At 48.3% G+C, this 24933-nt stretch overlaps 1 protein-coding gene across 1 annotated transcript in view; it reads right to left on the reverse strand.

Moving 5' to 3' along the window:
* Positions 1 to 24933, reverse strand: part of SLC4A5 (solute carrier family 4 member 5) — a 94267-nt gene that overhangs the window by 24169 nt on the left and 45165 nt on the right. Inside the window, exons 4-16 of the mRNA XM_068565158.1 lie at positions 21710 to 21870; positions 20675 to 20830; positions 19864 to 19959; positions 17411 to 17466; positions 13954 to 14111; positions 13433 to 13520; positions 12317 to 12471; positions 11747 to 11950; positions 9913 to 10087; positions 7942 to 8075; positions 6983 to 7254; positions 2611 to 2669; positions 103 to 303 (exon numbers count right to left, since the gene is read on the reverse strand). Coding sequence (XP_068421259.1) covers positions 103 to 303; positions 2611 to 2669; positions 6983 to 7254; positions 7942 to 8075; positions 9913 to 10087; positions 11747 to 11950; positions 12317 to 12471; positions 13433 to 13520; positions 13954 to 14111; positions 17411 to 17466; positions 19864 to 19959; positions 20675 to 20830; positions 21710 to 21870 — 1915 coding nt within the window. The remainder of the gene's footprint in view (positions 1 to 102; positions 304 to 2610; positions 2670 to 6982; positions 7255 to 7941; positions 8076 to 9912; positions 10088 to 11746; positions 11951 to 12316; positions 12472 to 13432; positions 13521 to 13953; positions 14112 to 17410; positions 17467 to 19863; positions 19960 to 20674; positions 20831 to 21709; positions 21871 to 24933) is intronic.

Here is a 24933-nt window from a genome sequence, read left to right on the forward strand (position 1 = left end):
GCAAGTGCTGATGTGGTGTCCATTCCATCAGATGGACCAGAACCCTCTCAGGGACTCAGTGGTGGCTTCCATGTGAACGGTCTGACTGTAGGGTGAAGTTACCTTGGTAGGGAAATAGCGGCTGAATTTGAACTTCTTCAGGGTCAGGGTCATGGAGTATGTCCCGAAGAAAAGGATGAAGGACATGAGTGCCAAGTCTGGGATGAACTGGCAGGAATTCCCAAGTAGGCGCCCACCATAGTTCAAACACTCCTTTTTGCTCAGCAGGGACCAGTCCAACGCTGTGAGGTTAAGGGGGTTGTACTTGGAGACCAAGACAGGAGAGAAACAGTCAGGGCCTTCCTGGGAGGTCAGCTGTTTCCTCCCCACTGCATTTTCCAGGCAGCCCACGCACCCCTCCCACCCTCCAAGGGGCCCCAGCCCTCCTGCCCCATGATAGTGCCCAGCAACAGAGTGATGGTCCTGGGGACAGGCTGTTTCAAGGAATGACAAGCAGGAGGTTCCCTGGGAAGTTTAGGAGCTGACATGTGCTTCTTCATTGTGTTCTAGGTTGTACTGCTTTGTGAGTGAGGAGGAAAAGTGCAGGACTGGCTCCCATCTCAGTCAATCAACCATGGGTCCTGTCCACAAGTCCTTCCTGCAGTGTCTCACATTTAACCTCCCCTTTCCTTCTTCTATGCACACACTTTTTGTGTGCATAGAAGAAGGAAAGGGGCTCACACCCCACCCTTGTCAGACCTCTCTTGGATTAATCACTTCAGTCACTTGACCTTTGGTGTCCCAGATGCCTAAAATCCAGGGCACACAAAACAATTATATATATATATATATATATATATATATATATATATATATATATATATATATATATATATATATATATATATATATATATATATATATATATATATATATATATATATATATAAAATACATGTTCCTATATATATTCTTATTTATGTTCCTAAGTATGTATATGTACATATATTCATATATCTATATTCACACATGTATATTAATATATATGTTTCTAAGTGTAATAGAAGGAGAGTAATGTATAATAAAATTTAATTTATATTTTGAAAAATAAATGTGCAAATATTCAGGAACCTACATAATGAAGTAAACAGATGTTTGCAACTAGCCATAATGTATGTTTGTGTTAAGAGAAGTGTGGTAGTTTGATATAATAACGGTCCCCAATGGATCATGGCTCCCTGTGTCCACACTCCTTTGCGATGTGACATCAACGCGGTCCTCCCATCAAAAGGTGATTCCCCTTTGAATCTGAGCTGGCCCTGGGCCTGCTTAGATCAATAGACCAATAGAATGGGGATCAACAGACCAACACAGTGGGAATGTTCCCCGCAATGTAGCCGTGCCTCTACTGCCCCACTGGTCTGGGCCAACATCTCTGTCTTGGCTTATTTCTCCTGATTTCCCTGTGTGATGCCCCACCCTCACTCTGTCTCAGCAGGACTGGTCCACCCACTGTCCTCAGGACAGATTTTGTGCTTTTCCTCTTGTGCCCTTCTGTCTATGCTGGTCCCTAGGCTTGGAATGTGCTGTTCTCTATGGAACCAACCTTCCCAACCTTCAAGACCAGATCACGTTCTACTTTCTCTATGAGGCTTTCTTCTCTAGTTTGCAGAGTACGTCCTGCCTCCACTGCTGGAAGGATGCATTTGACCTATATTTGACGCATGGCATGCTCTACTTGTGCTGCCCGTTACTTTTTCAGGTTAATCTCCACATGCATATTACAAGCAGGTTGGAGGGCAAGGACCACATTTGTTTCTTAGATGTTTTTCGAACCATCATATCACCCGCACGCAGCACCTTACACATAGTAAGTATTCAAACATAGGCACTGACTGATTCCATTTTTCCTCCCTCAAAATCAGATACTTGAGAAAATCTTAGGTTAAATTGCCATTGAGCAGTCAGCTGCCTGTGCAGGGGTAACTTAAGGGGCAAGCTTAGGGACACTAAAAGTCCAAAAGTCTCCTCCCAGCACCGACCAGGTGCTACCCTTCACCTGGTTTTCTACTTCCCACCATTAGTGCCACTTAGGCTAGGTGTCTTCTCCTGACAGCCACTGCTCATCATTATTGGGAAAGGCAGACCAGACCTGGGGCCCTCGGAGACACATGAGTGCAAAGGACAGATCAGATTCAGAGAGGGGGGAGCATTAATAAGCTTTCTGGGGCTGGAGGGTAGCATTGTTGGTTAGGAACTGGGAGTCCTAGGTAGAAAGGCAAGGAAGAAGGTAGAAAGATGGGCGGGAAAGTTTACAGCCTTGCGCAGCCCTACTTAGCATTCCTCACCTCAACCCCACCCCACCCCCCGTCGTGTGTGTGTGTGTGTGTGTGTGTGTGTGTGTGTGAGGGGGGGGAGGTTTATGCACAAGGATTTAATAAAATGAGACAAAATGGGATTTTGACAGTATAGACTTAAAATAAAAATACTCATTTTCACAGCTCTGCGGGTGACCCTGCTGTGGGTGTGCAGCAGGGTTAATCTCTGCAAGTCTGGTCTAAGTTTCCCAAATCTTCTCATTCTCCCCACAAACATAAGCCCTTGAATGTCTGACATGAACAAAGGACTTACCAGAGAAGTGTTGGTGTTTGGTGGCGACGTGGCTGAAGCATTGAACGCGGTTGTATTCGCTGTGGATGAGCACAGGGCGTGGGGAAGGGTCAGCAACTGCTGGGTGGGGATCCTGCACCCCACCCCGGGCCCCACTCTTGCCCATTTCCTTCCAGTTCCTTAGAGACAAGGACCGGCTTTCATTGTGAGGGCAGCTGTACCCTTCACTCTCCTCACTTTGCTCAGGGAGGGCAGGGGTTGTGGGAGGGAGCCTGGGTCACAGCTCCGACAGTCTAGCTGGGCCAGGTTAGGACAGCTCCTGTCTGACATGGAAGGGCTGGCTTTAAAAACTGCTGCCAAGACAAAATGCTAACACAAGTGGGTAAATAATGTGCCTTGTGAATCGCTACCACCCACTTGACCAATGTCTGTGCTCTTAGACTTGACATTTTCAAAGAACTTACTCTTTGCCACGCACTGTGCCAAACCCTTACATACATCATCTTGCTAAGTTCTTAAATCCCCAAGAAATCTCCACATTTTAAAGATGAGGTAACTGAGGCCCAGAGAGGTTAAGTAACCTGCCCATTGCCCAAGGTCACGCAACTCACACTTGGAGGAGCCGTTATCCATCCCAGGCAGGCTGGCCCAGAGCCGACACACCTCCCAGCTCTATACGACGAGCTTCCTTCCCTGCCCTGCTCCCCTCCACATACACTTCCTTTCTCTCCTGCCCTGTCCATATGTGTTTTTTTTTTCAGGTCAGCTGGGCCTGTAAGAACTTGTTGGGTATCTTCCCTAATCTGCCCGTTAAATGCCAGCTGAAGAAAAGTAAACCTGGGCCCAGGACCTGAAGGAGAATCAGGACCCCAGAGGTGCTGCTCTCAGCTGTTCACTCTGCATCCCTTGTCCACAGTCCCCTGCCCCAGCCTCAGTGTCCCTAAGTGGAGCAGAGGAGGGGTCCTTTTAGGGGCCATGAGACGAGTTGAGAGGACCTGTAATCCCCTCCTTGAGGGATGCAGCCATTTCTTAAAAAGGCAGCTTTGGAGGTCACCCTCTCTCTTGTTCCTGCACTGCATGCGTAGAGGAGAAGGGCCAGGTCACCCTCTCTCTTGCTCCTGCCCTGCATGCATAGAGGAGAAGGGCCAAGTTCTCCTTGCCTTCATCCTCCAAGTGAAGACTGACTAAACAATTCCTCTGCAGCTGATTTAAGGAGGGAGGGAGGAGGCTCAGCCAGTTTGCTGGCAATAATCTAAATGCATCGCAAACCCCATTTAGCTCCTGCTAGGAACCCAGAGGGAATAAGAGGTTATTCATGAAGCTTCCTTCAACCTCTAACAAACTGTCATGGGGTGGATGGGATCACAGGGCCCTTCTATGTTGCCTACTTCTGGGGCAGTTGGGGCTGGGAGTGGCTAAGGAATTCAGTCTTGACCTAGGGCAGAATATTCTGAGAAGTTCTACAAACCCAGAGTTTTGTTACAATTATTCTGAAGGACGCTTCACTGAAGAGAAATCAGGGACATCTGCTGCCTTTCCTCACACTACTGACCAAAAGAACATGATGCACAGTTAACAATGGAGCAGGAAGGCTGACTCAGGGGTCCCCTCGCAAATGCTACAGGACTCCCAGCTAACACTCGAGCCTGGTGAGTGTAGATGCACTTCCATTGCCCAAGGTTGTCAGATCAGACATTCTTTTGAAGTCTTCTGCTGAGGCTTTGCCATTCTTTCATATCGAGAACTTTGTGAGGTTTATCTGAAAGCCACTTTGAGATGAAGAAGGAAGAACTATAACATGGAAAATCCTAGAAAGGGTCCAAGTATCAAATATTTTTCAATTCTAGTGTTTACAAAGTGGTACTCACTTGGGATTGAAAGCAGCCAAGTCAGTGTGTGCAGCATCCACAAATAGAATACAAACCAGTTACAGTGGAAACAAGATCAGATTAAAAAGCGTGCCCCGAAACAAGCTCTTATGATAAAGAGAGACAAAGAGTGATAGTGTGCCACAGTCACACTGGGTTTTGCAGTAACACTAGGATTATGGAACAGTTAGTAAACAAGTGGCCCATGGACTGGGAAAGAAACCCTCCTAGTTAGCTCTGCCCTCCCCAGTCTCCTAAACATCTAGAATTTTCCCTTTCATGTTGTCCTAATCAAAACTAACTTGTCCTGTTTCCAGTTCCTTTACTCTCCATGAAGAAACTGAAAACCTAATCTCACTATGGTTAGTTGCTAATAATGACTCAGTTGAATAGAGCAGTAGTTCTCAAACTTAAGCATACATGAGAATCACCCAGAAGGCTTGTTAATATACAGCTGGCTCTATCCCAGAGTTTCTGATTCAGCAGGTCTGGGGTGGGGCCTGAGAATTTGCATTTCTAACAAGTTCCCAGATAGTGCTGATGCTGCTTCCAGGGACCAACTTTGAGAATCATGGCAATAGCATGACCCAAAAGAATGAGGTGACATTAGGCACCTGGGTAAGGCCAGAGGGGACACTATTTGGTGGTAGGTGGATTCTATTACAGTTCTGAAATCCTACCTTATGTGCCCTGTTCCTAGGGAACCCCTATGTTTGGTTCCTCCTGTGGACAGATGATTGCCAGAATGGCCAAAGTTCCACATATGACCCTAGAATTTGGACCATTTCTGAAAGAAATTAAGGATGTGTACTTCCAAAAGCCATGTTTGTGGGAACATTTGTGTTCAGTGCAATGGATCTGTAGTCCAGAGGGTGTGAGCAGAAAACAAAAGTGCCTTGATGGGGCTTAGTCCACAGAGATGGGATTTGCTCTACAGTGTGATGACAAGAGCCTGCAGGTAGGATCTCCTCACTCCCCTGGGCAAGAAACATGCCCTGGCTCAGGACAACAGACAGCTTCACCTACTGCTGGGTTTTAATGAAATAACTCAAAATTAATTATAGAAAAAAAAAAGAAGAGAAAAAAATTGTCTCGACATCTTTACAAATTCAGAGCAGTGACAGAGGGTGAGAGGGTACAACCAAAACTATATTCCCTGATGTCAGAACAACTTTATCTTTACAAGGCCTAGTCTAAAGTAGAGTGCACAATAATTGTGCAACAAATATTTTTGGTTGACTTATCAATATTTTTTATCAGTTGTATGCATTAAGGTGCTGAACAACATGGTAACTACTTATGTGAAATGCCAACTGAATCTGAGTATAGATATGAAAACCTCACAAGCGTTCCATGAGACTGGAAGGGCCAGCATTGATATCCCCTAGGGAAACTGACATTTGGTGTGACCTTGGGTGTCTCTGGACCTCAGTTTTCTCTGTGAGTCCAGCCTGGTGGTGCTAAGAGGTATGTGGATGGCTCTCTAGCCTCTGCTCTATAGCATCCTGTGCACTCTGACCACGTCCCACTGAAAGCTCTTAGGGGCATGATTCTGACTGCGAAAGAGGCCAGTGGTTCAGCTATGGAAAGTCCTAACTTTACAGATGGCACTTTTTTGGTCAGAAAGGGACTTCACAGGAATGAGTTGACCAGTTGGTTGATTCAGCCTCCCACCCAGCACAGGGATCCTTTTTACGATACCTTTGGCAGATGGATATCCAGGTAGTGTCCAAGGAGCTTGCTACCACCCGAGGGGGCCAATACCTCTCAGGGTGGTGGCTTCCACCACTGTTAAGATATACCTTGAATTCAGCCAGCGTTTGGCTCCTGGAGCTTTTGTTCTTCAGCCCTCATTCTGCATCTTATAGTTACACAGGGTGAATCTGGCCCCTCTGTGACATGACAGTCTTTCTCTAATACCTCTCTAAAAGCCTGGATAACCCCAGGTTCTCCAACCATTCTTTAATGACATAGTTGCCAGGTCCTCCTCCACCCTGACTAGTCCTCCACCCTGGACATGTCCCCATCTGTAGGGATGTTCATCCCTCTGGTGTGAACACACTGGCAGTGATGTGTCAGGGAGAACTCATGGTGTCATGTGCTCATGGAGCTGGGAGGGACTTTAGGCTCCATCAGGCCTACCTCTGGCCTAGAGCAGGAACCCCTGAGTAGCATTTCTGACTGGTGTGGCCTCCACATTACTCCACACTGAGGCCAAGCATGCCTTCTTCCCTTCCTGGGGTATCACTATCACTGCTCCCTCCTGACTACGACCCTGGGCTCTGGTATTGTGATCCTCATTAGACCTCCTGTCCCCTTGATTTCCTTCCAAAAACTGGTTTAAGACCCTGTATTTGCTCCTTTGGGACAGAAAGTCCTTGGCTGAACAGCCCCTCCCAAGCAGGCTCGTGCTCCTGCATTTGAGTAGACAACGGGGTGGAGGGGGGCAGGCAGAGGGGGAGTGGGTGTTAGAGGGGAGTGGGTAGTGGGTGGGGGCCTAGGGCACCTCTGGGGTTACCGGTCACCTGTGTCGGGGGCGACGCACTCGCATTTGTAGATGGTGATAGAGTCAGGCTTAAAGTTCATGTTGATGGGGTAGTACTTGAAGGCACCAATCATCTTCTTAATGGCATCATAGATGAAGATGAAACTGATGAGGGTGGAGAAGCCCTCCTCAGTGAAGCGGGTGATATACTTGATGATAAAGCTGGCATCTGTGGCCACCAGGATAAGGCACTGGACAGCTGAGTGTAGGCCAATCCAGAGGCGGAACTCCATGTAGTCCAGGCCATTGCCTCTGGAAAGCAGAGGGAATCGAAGGGCCTCCAGCCCAAGGCTCTTGGCTGTGCTCGGCTCCCCAGACCCACCCTGGGCGCCTCATCTGCCCCTCCTGTGGCACAGATGCCCTCCTAGGAAGTACAAGAGGACTGGGGATGGGGACAGTTCCCGGGTGGGGTTGTCTGGTCTTTGAGAATTCCGGGAAAGGCTCCCATGGGGTGGCAGAAAGGTGCTCACACACTTCGGTTCTTACACATTTGGTAAAAAACACCAGAGTGAAGGAAAAACAGGGAATTTCAGAATGACACAGCTGGAGCAGACCTTAGAAATGGGCTCATGTTGTAGGTGAGGCAACTGAGCCCAGAGCTGCGTGAGTCAGGGTATAGCCTTCTGACCTCCAGCTTGAAACTTTTTATACACTGCATTGACTTTCAAGTCATAATTGCTCATGAGCAAAGCAGTGTGAATTCTCTCCTCTTGTCTTGCCTGGATTTCTCCCCATGGGCTGTGCTAATATGCACTAAGGTGGCTTAAAGGCAGATATCGGAGGGAGTCAGGAGGGACCACCTGGCAGTGCCTCCTACAGGTAAAGACAGCTTTGGTACCTTCTCACCCCACCTCCCCCTTGGGGCTCTTCCCCTACCCCAACCTTGGCATACTGTCCCAAGTGTGAAAGCAGGCACTGGGGGCCACCAAGGGCACCTACTTGCTGAAGTCGAAGAGGAGCTTCTCGAAGATGAGGATGGGCCCTGTGCTGCTGAGGATGATGAGAGGCTGTCCCGAGAAGAGGCAGAACAAGGAGCCAGCCATGGCAGTGCCCAGGAAACTCTCCATCACTCCCTGGGGGCATGAAGAGTGTGAGGCTCAGTAGAGGTGTGAGAAAGGGGCCTCTCCGACAGGTTAGAACCCAGTTATCTCAGCAAGGGCCACAGTGCTCGTCCTCTATCCTAGGTCCTCTCCTCCTCAAATTCTGCTCCCCATCTCTGACTCCACAACCTCTCACAATTGCCAAGCATCACTCTCTAATTCTAGGTCCCATGTGACTTCCTTTTGGCACCCTAGGGCCTAGAAAACAGGGCTGCCAATGGTCATGCTTGTTCCTGTGCCCATTCTACTCCCAGAGGACAGTCCATTCATCCACCCAATCATTTATTCATTCAAAGATCTAGTAGGTGATTTTAGAGGTCAGACCATTCATTCATTCAAAAATCTATTAAGGGCCTACTATGTATCAGGCATTGTGCTAGACATTAAGGACCCATGTACAAACAAGATAATGCATCTTCATTCTAGTGGGATATACACACAAGAAACTAGGCGATTTCCATACAGCAGAGTTTCTTAACCTCAGCACTACTGACATTTCAGGCTAGATAATTCTTTGTTGTAGGGGGCTGTCCTGTGCATTGTAGGATGTTTATTAGCATCTCAGTAGCACCTCACCTCCCAGTTATAAAAACCCAAACTGTCTCTAGATGTTACCCAATGTCTCTTAGGGGTCAAAATCGTCTCTTGTTAAGAACCACTGCCATGGAATATGATAAGCTGGGATAAGGTAGGAGCACACAGTAAGAGTGAAGGGTTGGTCAGGAAAGCCTCCCAAGAGGTAGATACAGGGAAGCTGAGAATCAAAAAATGAGCAGAGAATTGACCAGGAGAATAGGGTAAGTGGATGAGAAAGAGTGTGCCGGGAAGGGGAACAGTATTCACAAAGGCTGGAGCTGAAAGGGAGCATGTCTTTGAAGAACTGAAAGATGATCAGGATTGATGGAAAACAGAATGCAGATGAGTGAGGAGGACAGGAATCTGAGAAAGGGAATACTGGGAGATGAGGCTTGAGAGGCAAGTAGGATCATGTCATGAGGGCTACTGGGGGAAGCTGGGATTTATGAGTCAAGGATGATGTGTGAATATCTGGGTCAACCATGGTGTCGCTCATTGGCTGGGGGGAGCAGCAGGTCTGGAGGGAAGATAATGGATGCAATGTTGGCCCTGTGAGTTGGGGGATCCCAAAGGGCAGCTATATGGACATGCCCAGGAGGTAGCTGGATATTGAACCTGCTGCTCAGGAGAGTGGTGTGGGCTGGAGATAGGCACTCATCTTAATTTATCTGGGAAAATGGGTCTTCACCTTGGTGCTCTGAGCTTTCCAGTGATACTATCCCAAAGGCCCCCAGTGGAGAAGACCCTTGTCTGGGTCTCAGGCTAGTGTCTCTGCTGAACTGTTTTCCCCAGGTATACCTGTGTTGTTGTCATGGTAGACATTTCTAAAAATGTCTTAACTTCAAGCTAAGAATTTAAGGTTAGTTTTTTAAAAAAGTATGGGAAGAAGGTCACAATTAGCAACTCAATTAATTGTGCTCATTAAATTCATTAAAGCATCAGTAGGAAAAGTATCAACTAACAAAGCAGATGATTTCCCCTTAAACATTTGCTCTATTTACATAATCTTTAAATTTGGTCTTTAGTAATATGATTTAGCTTTAGACCTTTTAATTATGCCAGCTTGTTATTATTTTTCTCAAGGGTAAAGGATTACAAAAAGTGATGGTCTGAACCTGGATGGTAGGTCAAACCCAAACCTTGGTTTTGGGATTATGGGAATAAGCTCCTTACCACTACCTGGTGGCAGCAGATTTTTCGGAGGTTTGCATGCATGTCCCCAGCTCACACACACCTGATAATTGTCAGTGGCATCCCCCAGAAGCCCACCAAAGGTGATTGCGTTGGTAATGCAGCCGAGGTAGATGAATAGGATGGCAGAGATGGACTGAATATGGAAGCCATCGTAGAAGTCACTTGGGAACCAGGGCAGCTTCCTCTTGACATCCAGACACAGGCCACCGAAGAACCTGCTCAAGACAGGCCCAGATACTGCTTTCTCACCACAAACACCAGTGCAGGGGCAGGGCTATTTACAGGAGCCTGCAGAGTCTGCAGTGAGGAGGGGTACTTGACTAGGGGTGGATGCGGAAAGGGATCTTTCCACCAGAACATTTAAGACCAGGGAAGAATTCTGTCTTTAGACTGAGTTTGTGGTTGGCACCATCTCCACTGGGAAGGGTGGTCACAGACAGTCTGGGTGGGAGAGGGAAGGCCTTATGGGAATATGTCTTGGGGTAGACCTAACATTCCACATGGAGTGGAAATCCTGGGGTCCATAGATGGCTATCCTCCTCAAGCCCCTGATCATCCGCAGGGTGCCTGTGCTTGGTAAACATAGGTGTGTCCAACTTTAGGAGATGGAGAGATCCTGGTTTATAACAGGTTCATCAAGGGCAGATTCTGAACCTTATAACTGGTTTCTTTGCTTTGTGGAACAAACGAGTGGGGAATTTTAGGTTTAGGGAGAGTGTTTACTGGGGATGCTAGTCTCCATAGCTCCTAACACAGTGCTCAGCATAGAGCAGGTTTTCTCAGCCTTGGTACTGTTGACATTTTGGACTGGAGAATTCTCTGTTGGGGGGAGGGCAGTCCTGTGCATTGGAGGATGTTGAGCAGCATTCCTGGTCTCTATCTGCTAGACACCAGTGGCATCTCCCCTCCAGCTGGGACAAACAAAAATGTCTCTGAACATTGCCAGATGTCCCCTGGGTGAGGATGGGAGTGGGGAGTAGGTAAAGTTGGGAACCACTGGCGGGCAGAGAGCCAAGGGCATAAAAAACATGACTCGTTCTCAAAGTTATGATTTGCACATAGCTTTGCAGGGCTGTGTCCTTTCCTAAATTCAGATCTACCCAAGTTATTCTAAGAGCTGGCAAAGAAACGCAAGCCAGGAAAATTTTCTATTGTTTTCTTTTAAAACAAGTTTTTTGACTAGGTAACATAAGGTTTAAAAAATTCAAAAGGTACTCTTATGGATTGAAATATGTCCCCCAAAAAGATATATCAAAATTCTAACCTGTAAATGTGACCTTATTTTGTACATGTAATCAAGTTAAGATGAATTCATTAGTGTGGGCCCTAATCCAATATGACTGGTGTCCTCATAAGAAGAGGAAAATGCTATATGAAGACAGAAACACAGGGAGAATACCATCTGAGGACACAGACAGAGATGGGAATGGTGCAGCTGCAAGCCAAGGAACCCCAAGGACTGCTGGCCACCACCAGAAGCTACAGAGAGGCAAGGAAGGATTCCACCCAGAATCTCAGAGGGAGGATGGCCCTGCTGACACCTTGATTTGGAAATTCTAGACTCTAGAACTGTGAGAGAATAAATTTCTATTGTTTAAACCACCCAGTCTGTGATACTTTGTTTCCGCAGCCCTAAGAAACTAATACCGGTAACAAAGGGTGTCCTGAGAAAAGTTTGGGTTCCTCCACTAGCTTCCCCTTTCCTGCCAGATCCAGGAGGGGCTTTGAGGGCTGGGGAGGAAGAGCGTGCATTGGCCAGATCCCAAGGCCCGGAGTGGGTGCTGCTGACAGAGGTGGAGAAGGTTCCTAAATGGTGGGTGAGGAGAAGAGAAATCTAAGACAACTGGTGTCGCTGTCAGGCCTGGAGTGGGCACCTTCCTGTCCAGATGAGCTCTTCCCCGATCTCGTGCACGGTTGGCATCTCCCCATCATCCCCGCTGCTCTCTCCGCCGGCCCCGCTGCCGCCGCCGCCGCCGCCGCCGCCGCCTGCAGCGCCGCCGCCGCCTCCAGCCCCGCCGCCGCCTCCCGTCACAGAGCCGTTCATCTGGCCTAGCTCAGTCAGGGAGAACACGGATTTCCTGGAAGGAGAAGGGCGACAGGGGACAGTGGGGCTCCCAATCCTAGGAAGAGATCAGCACCTCCAGGGCTGTCCTCACAACTCCTTTACCTTTCCAACTAAAATCATCAAATATCTTAAAATACAGAGAAAAATGCAGAGAATGATCTAGCAACGCCCACACACAGGTCACCCAGGTTTTACAGATGGTCACATTCAGCATATTTGCTTCTGATTCTTTTTTTAGAGAAATAAAGTGAAACTGAAAAAAAAAAGTATAAACCCATGTACGCTGACATCTTTCTTTCAAATCCAAAAAAAGAAACGGACAGACTGAAAGCTCCCTCTGACCGGGCTCCCCGCTTGCCACCCCTTCATTCATACACACCTCTTGTCAGCAGAAGTCACCTTCTTGGGTGGCTCAATTCGAATATTTGGGTCCCACTCTCCAGGGGGAAGCACGATGACCTCGTCTAGAAACTCATCAATCCCCGCGATCAGATCCTCCCGATTCCTGGCCTTGTAGGCCACGTCGCTGAAGAGCTGGCAGGGAAAGAGGCAGAGGAAGAGAAAGGGCCGCTCTCTTGCTGCGGTCCCCATCTCATCCACCTCCCGGGGGCACACCACATATACTTTCAAAGAAAGTCACTTTGAACCATTACTCCAGCTGCCAATTTGCTCTCAGTTTCTGAGATGAGAACAACGGGGCAGCTGAAACATAGCACAGTGGGGACAGTGGGACATGGGGCAAGGCGGCTCTTCCTGGACCTGAAGGCCAGGTCTCTGTATTCCAGTTGTCCGACCTGGGTTGAGTTACTTACTTAACCTTTCTGCTCTCAGTTTCCCACAGAGCGAGCTCATTAGAAAACCTGTGCAGAGCCCAGTCGGAGAAGCTCAGGTATTTCAAATCTGTTTTAACATCCCAGCCCTTCATCTTTGGAGGGTCAGGCTGCATCATTCCACACTGTCTCCAGAGGGTTCTTTCTGACTTTACAGATCTGATTGGGCTGTGCTCATGTTTAAACTCCTCTAGGCTCCCTGTCACATAGTGTCAACTCTCAGCTCTGCCTACAGGCTCCGTGTAGTATATGGGTCCTCTCTCTGGTGTCACCTCCTGCTCTAGAAGCTCTTACACTGAGCCTATATCAAACCACTTCCATCCAGCTCCTCCCTCTCCGAACCGTGGCCCTTTGCCTGGAATGCCTGCCTCCTAGGCTAGTGCTCATCCTTAGCTTTAAAGCCCCCTCGTGTGTGAAGGGCCCATTGACAGCCTGGGCAGTTAGCATGTGGTTCACTCTAGGATTGTAGGTCTATCTCTCCCACTTGATTGGTGCTCCTAAAGGGCAGAGACTATTCCCTCATTCTCATAATCCTCACACCCTGCACAGGGTCAGGCATACAGTAGGTGCTCAAACGTGACTGTTGGATAAGTGAATGAATGAAGGCACAGTGTTTGATGCAGGAGCCATGACATTCAGGAGTACATGCTTCTCGTGGCACTTACGTCGTCTACCATGAGGGTTGCAATGGCACGGCCAATTTCGTTGTAGGATTTTGCTCTCCCAGAAGGTCCCAGCAGTATGAACAGAAATCTGCAAAGAAGATGGAGGAGGAGGGGGAAAGTGAGAAGGAAAAGTAAAAGCAGGTGGAGAGAAGGATTTTCTGGCCCTAAATAGTACCCATTCTTAATTTTTTAACTGGGCAGAAACATGTCCCTTCCCTCCTCTGAATCCCGTATTTGCTTTGGAGAGACATTCCTCTTCACTCCCACCTGAGCATCTTTGCCATGCCCTGGCATCCCAGAGCTCACCCAGCAGCGCCTCTCCCAGCTGCTGGCTACTTCTTGTTTATGATTATTTTAAATAAATTCTCTCAAATTCTTCCTGAGTCAGATTGCCCTCCCCATACAGTTCCCTACTTTTCCTTCTTCGATTTAGGGGTGTCTCCAACAGCACTACTAGCTGACTGCATGGACAGCTGGCCACCCGAGGGTGGGTATGGTGGGCAGATTTCAATGGCTCTCACCTGGTGGGGACAGGCACCTCTGTCACTCCTCCCAGCATGGCTGACTGGATGAGACGCACAAAGGCAATGAATGGCTGGTCCAGGAAGTCCACCTCGCCCACGAGCACATTGGAGGCTTCTGAGTCCTTGGGGATCTTCTTCATGAATTTGTTTTTCCGCTGGTCAGTGAGGGGGACACGAGATACCCATGGATCCTCACATGCAGTGGTTTCGGCTCTCACTCAGCCTGTTCAGACTACTGTGGAGACCTAACCTTACAAAATTCTCCCAGCGTTTCTCAAGAGACTGAAGGAAATAAGCCGACACTCTCCCACAATCTGCAGATGAGGAGACTCAAAGTTGGTTAACCCCAGGGACCAATTAAGCCTTTCATAGATGGGAAGGAACAGGCAATGACTTGACCCCCTAAGATGTTCCTTGATGGGCGAAAACCTTGTTCTACTGAAGTGTGAGTTGAGGGGTCAGAATAGAAAGTCAGGGCTTGCTGGACATCAGGTCTCTTCCCCCAGCAGCAGCTCAAGCAGATGGGAGTCTTGGCCCTTACACTCCAGCTGCCCAGCCCTCCCTCTTTGCCTTTACCCTGGATGGCCGTGGGAGGAATGAGACCATCCTGATGGCCAGAGTGGACACACTTTGTTTTTTCTTTACCACCAGCTTCCTGGCTGACAGGAACCCCTGGACCTGTGGGTCCAAGCCTGTGGGAGACTTCTGTGCCCCCAAGTCACCCCTAGAGGACCTCCCAGGAAACTCATAGCTTCTGAGCCTTTCCAACTGAGACTATCGAAGTACCCTCTGTCCAGTCCCTCTGGCTGGTGTCTAGTCAGGGCAGGAAGGTCAAATAGGAAGAATGAGTGGGGTCCAATGTGAGAGGTGCTGGAGACAAGCCCTCTGCCCCAAATCAGCCCCACTCTCTGCGGTCATGACTTTCCTCCTACGGATAAGATGCCGACTCCTCCCGAGCCCTCTCTTATGATGAAAATGCCCAGGGGTGGTCACATACGCACTTTTCTTAGTCTTTAACATCTTAGGGTACATTAGTTTTTCAGATCACTTTCCCTCTGGGCAGCAGACAGAGATAGTTTCATAGAGAGAGGTGGGGAGGGAGCGTTTGGGGAGGACGGGGCTGGTGGGAGTCCACAGTGGCCAACAAAGGAAGAAAGGGCCCAGGAGGTGGAGGCAAGTGGTACAGAGAGATTCTGTGGATGCCACAATTTTGCCGCCCATTCCCCCTTGATGAGAGTCTCTCTTGTGGGCACAGAAATGTTTGTTTCTCATAAGCTCAGTGAAGATAGTTTCCTTCTGTACCTGGAGAGGGGTCAGCTATGGGCATGGGCATGGCCAACAGGTCTTGCCCCTTTGGGTCCACAGTCATTTCTTGATTTGACTCGTGGGGAACGTGATACGTACTGGGCTGGGGACCTACCAAGCACTAGAAAAGGCTTGTGAGCAAGGGCTGCACCCTTATAATCTTTTAAATCCCTTAAAAAACATAAAACTCTCCACAACCACCTGGGCAACAGCCCCAAGGACCCTAACGCAGTGAGAATAAGCAACAGCAGGAGTTAATGGGAAGGCCAGAGTCCCCACAACTCAGAAAGTCCCTTTGTCCCAGGAGCAGTTAGCTGGTTCATAAGCAGGTTCTTCAGGATGGAGGTCTGGGTGTGCCAGGGCAGGCACTGTCTCCCTGCCAACTCCATGTCCCTGGGCATCAGGCAGGGAGCAGGTGGGTGGCAGGAGTGCCCTGGAGAACAAGCTTTTGAAAACAGCAATGCTCTGGGGTGGCCCATGCAACACGCTCGTAACCATGAGCGGAGAGGAGCTAAAACAGGGCCTTGGTCCTCCCTTGTAGGCTGTGACCCCAGTAAGGAGGCCAGGGTTGTGGCATCCCAGAAATGGGCCATGCTGGTGTTCTGGCCACCCTGGCTTGGTGATGGTCTGGACATGGGCTTGTCTAACCAGGGTCCTGCTGACTCCACTGCCTGAACACAGGGGACTCTGGTCCAGCTCTGCTGAGTCACTGCACACAGAGATGCTGTTGGAATCCACACTCTGATCACCGGGAACTCACTGGAACTCAGGGCCAATGTGGAGTGGTGAAGAAAGTTGCACCTAAAGAACACCTGAAGAACTGCCAGGGCTGCTGCAGATACTGAGAAGCAGCATCACACAACCAGTTAGGAGAGCTGGACGCTGGTGTCTGGTGTTGGGTTCCAGTCCCTAAATCAAAGGCAGCATTGCCGGGGGAAAGTAGAGGAGAGTATTCGTCTTACCACTTAGGTAGTGAAAAATAGGTTGTGAAAAACTTTTACTAGGCAGTGCTTTCTTATAACGGCTCCACTGTCTGTGCGCATGACTATAGTAAAGTGGGATTCTTCTCTAAATAATATTCCAGAATACTCGTTCCTAAGTCACTCCCAAATTAAGGGCTCTAGAGTCAGACTGCCTGGATCAAATCATGGGTATGCCACCTTTCAGCTGCATGAACTTAGGCACGTTATTTAACTGCTTTTATATTCTCATCTGTAGAGTGAAGATGATATAGTACCCTCATGATGCACAGAAAATGCACCACACAATGTAGTGCATGCAATGCGTGGACCTCAAATGTTGGTTGATGCCGTTATTATTGTTATTTTATTATTTTGGCCACCAAAGGGCCCTGGAGACACTGACATGAGGGAATACTCTTGTTTTGCCTTCCATCAAACTTGGGACTGCCTTGGAGGCCTGGAGGTCACCCAAGCTTCTGAGGAGTAGGTGTCAAAGTTCAGGTTTCCCTCATCACCTTCCTTCCCACTCCTGGGGGCACAGGCAAGGAGACCTTGGGACCTTCTGCCCCTGAGATGTGAATGTTTGGAATTGAGGGCAGCCTCCTCTGGGCTTCCCTCGGGGGCAGAGTCATGGGGGTCCTGGGCTGTGGGCTTAGAACTTGGACTCAACTTGTCTGCGGGATTCTGATCTCATCAAGGAGGTTTCAGCCAAGCTGGTGGGAGACACGAACTGACTTTATCCGGCACTAGCCAAGGAGAAGATACACTATTGGGCAGTCCAGTTGATTCACTATCATTATTGTCCCCACAGGGAGGCCCCACTGCTCTTCTCTACCAGCCCAAGCCCCCACTTCATCCTTAAAAGTGTTTGCGGGTCATGGATGAGGTGAAACTCTGTGTGGCAGTCTTCTCTCTCCAATAAACCCCAAGGTCAGGGATAGCTGGCATCTCATCTGATCACACTTCTCTGTCTCCTACTCCTTCCAGGGCCTGGCACAGAGCCAGCACCCAAGTGATGGACTGGACTGAGTCACCAAGGCAACCCAGAGCCCCACCCGCATCCTTCCGGGGGACTCCCACTTTTTCACGGGAGTAGAGTTTTGCCTGTAGGGGCTCCCTACCCCTGAAACCAAAGACTTCTTCCTGCCCTGGCCCTCCACTGCAGCCAAGTGCAGGGGCTTTACTACCTGGTCTGTATTTGGGGTGAGAGAAATATCATTCATGCTTCTGCTCTGGGCGTGACCTAGGAGAAAAGGAAAAGAAGGTCCATCAGGGGAAGACAGGTTCTCGCAGGTCTTTTTCTCTTGGTCTCTACACAGGCTTTTCCCATCTTCACAACCAAAGCAAACTCCCCTCCCCTAATCCTGCAGCCCCTCTCAGCTAGCATTCTCTCTCTTTTCTTCTTTTCAATGGCAGCTTTCTTAAAAGAATTGCTGGGCCCCAGGTTCTACTGTGTCCTTCTCACTCCTCAGTGTGCTACGCCCTGGTCCCAGCCCTCCGCCCTGCCTTCTTGGGCAGAGACTAAGATGTTGCTCTGCGCCAGGCCCTGAGGTGGGGAGGGACACAGACACACTATTGGGTAATGAGCCAGGTGTCACTAAGCTTGGGCCTTGCTGGAGAGAAAAGAGCAGTTTCACCTCTGTCCTCCATGACCCATGCGAGTCTTTAAAGACGGCTGGGGATTTGGGCCGGCAGAGGGAAGGAAGGTGGGGTTCCCCATGGCGAGAACAGTGGTGGTGAACTATTCGAACAGCTCCTTCCTCCATTAAGGCAGGAGAAGTTCAGCTCTCATTTCCCACCAGCAGCCACATCCAGTGAGCCCTCTCAGGCTTTCTGTGGTCTGTGGTGTCCCCGCACTTCCAGACTCTGCTTTCCACTGGCTCCCCTCTCTTATTTCCATCCAGGATCCTCTCTTGCTGGGCTCTCCTCAGGGCCTTGCTTTGCACTCAAACCCTCCAGAGGCCTCACCCCCGTCCTCCTCGGTCAATCCCATCCCCTCCTGTTTCTTCCCCATCCACATTCGTGCTGGGGATGCCCAGGTTGGGTCTCCAGTCCAGATCTGTCCTGAGCTCCAGATTCCTCTGAGCAGCCTGAGCTGGCACCTCAAACTCAACACACCTGAAACGAAACTCGTTGTCTTCCATCAAACGTCTCCCCCCGTAGACCCCACACCACCGGTGCTTCCTCCCCTTTGTCCACTGGCAATCAGAGCAGACCAGGAGCCAGCCTCGACGCCTCCCTCTTCCTTATTTCCCACTTCCCACCAGTCGCTGGATCCCAGCGGGGTCCTTCTCTCTGTTCTTGCTCTCGCTGCCCGAACATGGCCCCCGTCTCTTGGTCCCAATAGTTCAGCCCCTTCTAGTTTATTTCTCAAATAAAAATCTGATCATGATATGTCCCGGCATAAAACTTCTCAGGAGTCCCCATTACCCTCAGAATACAGGCTGGGGCCTTTTGCAGGATTCATAGGCCCCTTTGGATTGGACCCGCTTTCCCTTAGATCCTGGTGAACTGAATCACACTATTTCCCCGAATATGTGGCACACCCTTCACAGCACCTTCCCTTCACATGCTGTTTGTTTCCTTTGTTCTAAAGAACACCCTCTTCCTCCCCCATGCTCCTGGAAAACTTCTATTTATTCTCCAAGACTCAGGCAAGTGTCTCCTCCTCTTTGAGCCTTCCCAGGTGCCACCTTGGGGTGGGGAGGTGTGCACACAAAGCTGTAATCACTTATTCATGTCTTTTATCCAGGTCCCCACCACGGCAGCGCTGGCACTTCATATACAGTGAATAACTGAGCAAAAGGCTCGTCCCAAAGCCGTCCACCGCCTCTGATTGCCAGCGTCCCTCTGCGGAATAACCAAGACCAGGGAGACTAAGAGCATCCTGGGGTCACTAAGAACAAACCCCTGCCGTGGCAAAGGTCACATCACCGTCACCGCCCTGAAGCATTCCTCTGGCCCGGTCAGGGGCACAGCCCTGGGATGTGCTTGTTCGTATCTTGTCATTCTAGTAAAAGTATTTGAAGGAAAATACTCCTTCATGCTGCTTTTTCTTTTCACTTCCCAAGTTCCCTCTTTCCTTTGCCTCACAGCTCACCTGTCTGTTCAGCCCTGATGAATTGCCTGACAAAGCCCGGTCTGTGACCATGCCCCTCACAGGCTCCACTCACCCAGTCACAGCCCTCGGGGGCTGCAGCTCCACCAGCATCTCATTGTCTGGGGCCCAAGACTGTCATCCAGGGACGGGAACATTCTCTGTCCTGGGGCAAAGGACCTAGCCTGCTTTTAATTGTTTCTAGGATTGTTTCTCACCAAAAACAGGGCTAATGATCAGTTTGGTGAAAATAAAGCCACAGACTAAGTTAAAAATGACTAGCACACAGGATTGGGTATTGATTATGACAGGACTTGATTAGAGCTGCAGTTCTTGGAGTAATTATTTAGAAAATTACGGTAGTAAGTTAGACTCTGAGGGCAGCCCAGGTTTAGGGTGAAAGTTAGATTTCTTCTGATGCCTGAGAGTTCTAGACAGACCCTGGGCTTTACCTCCTCTGCTATGAAAGTATGAAAATTGACTCCAGAGTGGCCACAGCCAGGACGAAGCTGCCACACAGTGGCAGAGAAAGAAGATACTCACACAGGCGGCCGTAATTTGCGCTTTGCCGCATCCTCAGGTCCTCGGTGGAGTGGTGTAGGCTCGGGCCCGCCGCGGGGCTCCGGCCTGGGCTGCGATCTGGGAGGAGGGACAGAAGAGATTTGACTTCGGCAGACTTGCTGGAGTGGCGCAGCTTCTTACGTTAGCACAATTCACGTTTACAATCATTTCACCTAAATAAAGCTGGGCTGCAAGACATGTCTCTTCCCCTTCTAGGAAGAAAGGATGTTTCGGTTTTGGTTCTTGTTTTTCAGGATTTTTTTAAGCAGGTGAATAGTCTGAACATGATTAGAGAAAACATTTGTACCTTTGAAAGTGAAATAGATATACAATTGATTAAATAGACACCAGGTGTTGTAGATGACCTAGGTTCACCCCTGATTCCACAACCTACCGGCCATGTGATCTTAGGTAAGTAACTTAACCTCTCCGTGCCTCAGCCTCCTCATCTGTAAACTGGGGATGATGAGAACAGTACCTAGTCATGGGGTTATTGTGAGGATGAAGTGAGTTAATGCACGTGGAGCACTCAGACAGTGCCTGGAACACAGGTAAGTGCCGAGTACATACCCACTGTAGGCTAAACATTTTCCATTTAAAATAATTCATCTAAGGAGATTCCTCAAGTCTCTTTAGTTACCAGAGTTATCAACTTTGTACTGATTATTGAATTTATCTGACAGGTCCAGCAAGGCTAGTGTCTGGGCATCTCAACTCTGGGATATCAAGAGTGGAGGGTTGCAGGTTTGAGATGCATGCATAGAACAAGCCACCAGCGTATGGCCCGACTCACTGGTGGTGGAGGAGACTGACTTTCCAATGTCAACCAAGGAGCGGTGGATGGGCTTCTTGGTTTGGTGACGGTGTTTCCTCAGTAGGACGTAGCTGACCCTCTCTCGGAGCTCTGGCCGAAGGAGGCCGTCCTCGATTTGCTTTTCAATGACATCATCTAAGTGGGAAACAAACATGCCTTGTCCATGTGGCACCGAATGACCAGGGGTGTGGGGGTCTTCAGTTTCATCTGTTATTAGTGGGATTCAAAGTGACCTAAAGGAGGCAGGGAATGTAGAAAGAGTCCCACCTTTGCTACAAACTGAAAATTTGGACCAGTCATGAACGGTCAACCTCCTTATATGTGGAAGGGTGTGTGCATGTCTGTGGGAGTTTATGCATGTGGATGCATGTGTGTGTGCATGGGGGTTCACTGTGTGCCCATGTGGGTGCACATGTGCATGCATGTGTGGGTATAGGATTCTCTGCTCTTTCTATCAATAACATTGTGGAAAATAAATGAAATTGTACACATGAAAGTACCTTAAGAAGCACAAGGTACAATGCTAAGTGGTTTTAGTCCTAACATGAATTCTTTTTAGAAAAGTATTTTGGGCAATGTAGTTCTGGCAAAATTGAATGTACTAAAACAAAATTCACAAGAAGTTTTAGGGATGATAAGGCAAGCCGCTCCCTCCCTTTGCCACTCTATCAAACGAGAGCTAATCTCCTAAAGATGAATGGTGATCTATTTACCCTGACAAGAAACAGGTTGCCATGGCAATAGGTGTCTCCAACCATGTTAAGAAGCCCTTCTCCCTTTTGTTACATTGCTGGATGGCATTTCAGAGGCTGACCTTTCCCTCTCTACGTGTATCTGAAACTTGGAGCATCTGTGACACTGCCTTAGGCGTCTCAGACCCAAAGCCTGGTCTCTGCAGAATTAGGCAGGCATCAGAGGTGGGTGTGCCATGCAGACCAAGGGTGGGCATGAGATGGGGCAGGTGAAGGGGGACACTGCCCTGCTTGGTGGGGGCCACAGCGGTCCTTGCCTCACCTATGATCTGTGGTAAGGAGCCGCTGTCCAAATCCAGCAGCACCGTCCCCGTCTGCAGGCAGGTCCGGAGCTCAAAGAGGCTGTGCAGGGACAGTGTGGACACATGGGGCTTGCTCCAGCGCTCGCCTCCTTCCTCTACCTTTTCTTCAAACTTTATCCACCTGGAAAAGTAAGGATGGGGCTCAGCATGGCCTTTGCCCTCAGGAGGAGCCCCCAGCTGGGCCTCTTCAGGAGAGGAGTGTTGGCTTACGAGTCATGCTATGCACATTGTTGGGGCATTGGTCCTAGACTCACAGGCAGAGGATCTCCCGGGGACATCCCCACTCGGTCCCCCACTCCTCCTGATGCGGTAATGCTCAGGACGAAGTGGCATCAGAGAATGACCATAAATGGGCATGAAAGATACTTTTAGGGTGGTGGAAATGTTCTAAAATTGAATTTGGTGATGGTCACACAACTCTGTACATTTACTGTAAATCATTTAATTAATACACTTAAAACAAGGGAACTTTATGGTATCCATTAATAATAGAGCTGTTAAAAAAATCATCCACTGGACCCTAGTTACCCATCTACTGGTCACACATGTGTTCAGTGTCTGCCTTATGGGGTGTTTGCTGGGAGCAGGAAAGTATTTCCCCACAGTTCTAGTGTAGGGCCTGAGGTTTCCATGAGTCCCACTAGGATTTTGGCTCTGAAAGTTCAAGTTAAAATCCAAACGTCATTTGAGGAAGGAAAGAAATTAAACCAAGGGTATGTAGGAGTTTGTCCTTTCTAGAAGCCTTGGAATCATAGGCTAGGGTGGAGGGGACCAAGTGGGAAGGCCTTGGGCAGGCTGGCAGAGGTAGCACTGGCCTGTACCTCCCCCGCAGAGGGCAGCACCACACAGCCTGGAGAGCCACTGGGAAGCAAAATCTGGCTGGAAACCTGTTGGCTCAGCTTTATTAGATGTCGACCTCAAGTTAGTGAGTAGCGTCAAGCTATGCCAATCAATATCCCAGGGGAGTATTTTTTGGACTGTGACTAACTAATTCTAAAGTTCCCCTGAAAAAGTAAATGTCTGAGAGTGGTTCCGGAAAGTCTAAAAAAGAAGAATGGGGATGGGACATGCTTTTAGCTGATACAAAAACTTACTGAAAACCTTGAGTAATTAAAGCATTGTAATTCCAGTCCAGATATAGACAAAGGGATCAATAAAACAACAGTCTGGAAACAGACCTGAGCCCCCATGGGAATTTGGGTTTTGATGGAGGAGCCGTTTAAAAGATGACCAACCTAAATATAAAAAAGTCCCTACTTCTTACCAAGCACTACTAAATTCTATGTGGATTAAAGCCTAGACATAAAAATAAATCTATAATGGAATATTGTTGAGCCTTAAAATAAAGGAAATTTTGACACATGCTACAGCATGAATAAAACTTGAAGACATTATGCTAAGTGAAATAAGCCCTTCACAAAAGGACAAATACTGTAAGATTCCACTTCTATCAGGGACCTAGAGTAGTCAAATTCATAGAGACAGAAAGTAAAATGGTGGTTACCAGGGGCTGAGGGGAGAGAGGCAGGGGAATTACTGTTTAAGAGGTATAGAGTTTCAGTTTTGTGAGATGAAGGAGTTCAGGAGACGGATGGTAGTGATGGTTACACAGCAATGTGAATGTACTTAATGCTATTGAACTGTACACTTAAAGATGGTTAAAATGGTAAAGTTTACGTTATATATATTTTACCACAATTAAAATAAATAAATAACAATGTTAAAATCTATAAACAAAAATATAAATATACTAGAAGAGAATATAGGAGAATATTCTTGTTGTGGTTGTGGAGAAAGACTTCCTAAGCAAGATGTAAAACCATAAAGGGAAAATAAATGGGCACATTTTGTTACATAAAAATAAACTAAAACCTCTGTATCACACAATAAGACATAAATGAAATTCACATAAATGCAACATACTCAGAAAATATTTGCAACAAACAGGGCATCAAAGGATTTTTTTTTTTTTTTTTTGGCTGCACCAGATGGCATGTGGGATCTTAGTTCCCCGACCAGGGATCAAACCTGCACCCCCTGCTTCCAACTGAAAAATGAACAATTCTGAAAAGAAATAATGGCCAATAAATGTATGAAAAGATGTTCAACTTTACTAGTAATCAAGAACATTTAAATTGTTGCAAATGAAACAACATCTTTCACTTCTCATATTGGCAAAAATTTAAAAGATTGACCACTTCCTGTGTTGGTGGAAACATGGGGGGTGGGCACTCATAAACTGTATGTATGAATATAGTATGTGTGTGTGTGTGTGTGTGTGTGTGTGTGTATATATATATTTATATATATGGGGTAGCCACATAACCTTCTTGGGGTGGGGAACTGGGGAGTCTCTTTTGTCTTTTGACTGAGCAGTTCCATTTCTAGGAAATTATCACAGGAATATCATTGCACATCTACACACACTAATATGTATACCAGGAGACGCTTACTGCAGCTTTGTCCAGTCGGGTGAATAACTGGAAACCACCAGTTTTCAGTAAAGACATGGTCACATCAATTCCATACATCCATGCTGAAGAATAACCCTCAGAGATAAAAAGCACGAGGGTGAACTATGCGTACTGACAGGATGGACAATACCATCCCATTCTATAAAAAAAAGAAAAACACACACGTGTGTGTGAGTGTGTGTTTACACATGTGTCTGAACATGCCCAGCAGCAGTTTTGAAAGGATGCCTGTCAGGTGGGTAAATGGTTACTTCTGGAGGGAAGTGTGGGGTTGTTGGTGGGGGGTAGGATTTAAGAGACTTTCAATCTATTGGGGTTAATTGGTGTAGTAAGAGCGCAACCTGTGGAGCAAGACAACCAAGTTTTATTTTTTATTTATCTTTGGCTGCGTTGGGTCTTCGTTGCTGCATGCGGGCTTTCTCTAGTTGCGGTGAGCGGGGGCTACTCTTCATTGCAGTGCGCAGGCTTCTCATTGCAGTGGCTTCTCTCGTTGCAGAGCACGGGCTCTAGGCACGTGGGCTTCAGTAACTGTGGCACGTGGGCTCAGTAGTTGTGGCTCGTGGGCTCTAGAGCGCAGGCTCAGTGGTTGTGGCGCACGGGCTTAGTTGCTCCGCGGCATGTGGGATCTTCCCGGACCAGGGCTCGAACACGTGTCCCCTGCATTGGCAGGCAGATTCCTAACCACTGCGCTTCCAGGGAGGTCCCGACAA

This window comes from Eschrichtius robustus, chromosome 15 (genome assembly GCF_028021215.1).
Source record: "Eschrichtius robustus isolate mEscRob2 chromosome 15, mEscRob2.pri, whole genome shotgun sequence".
Lineage (NCBI taxonomy): Eukaryota > Metazoa > Chordata > Mammalia > Artiodactyla > Eschrichtiidae > Eschrichtius > Eschrichtius robustus.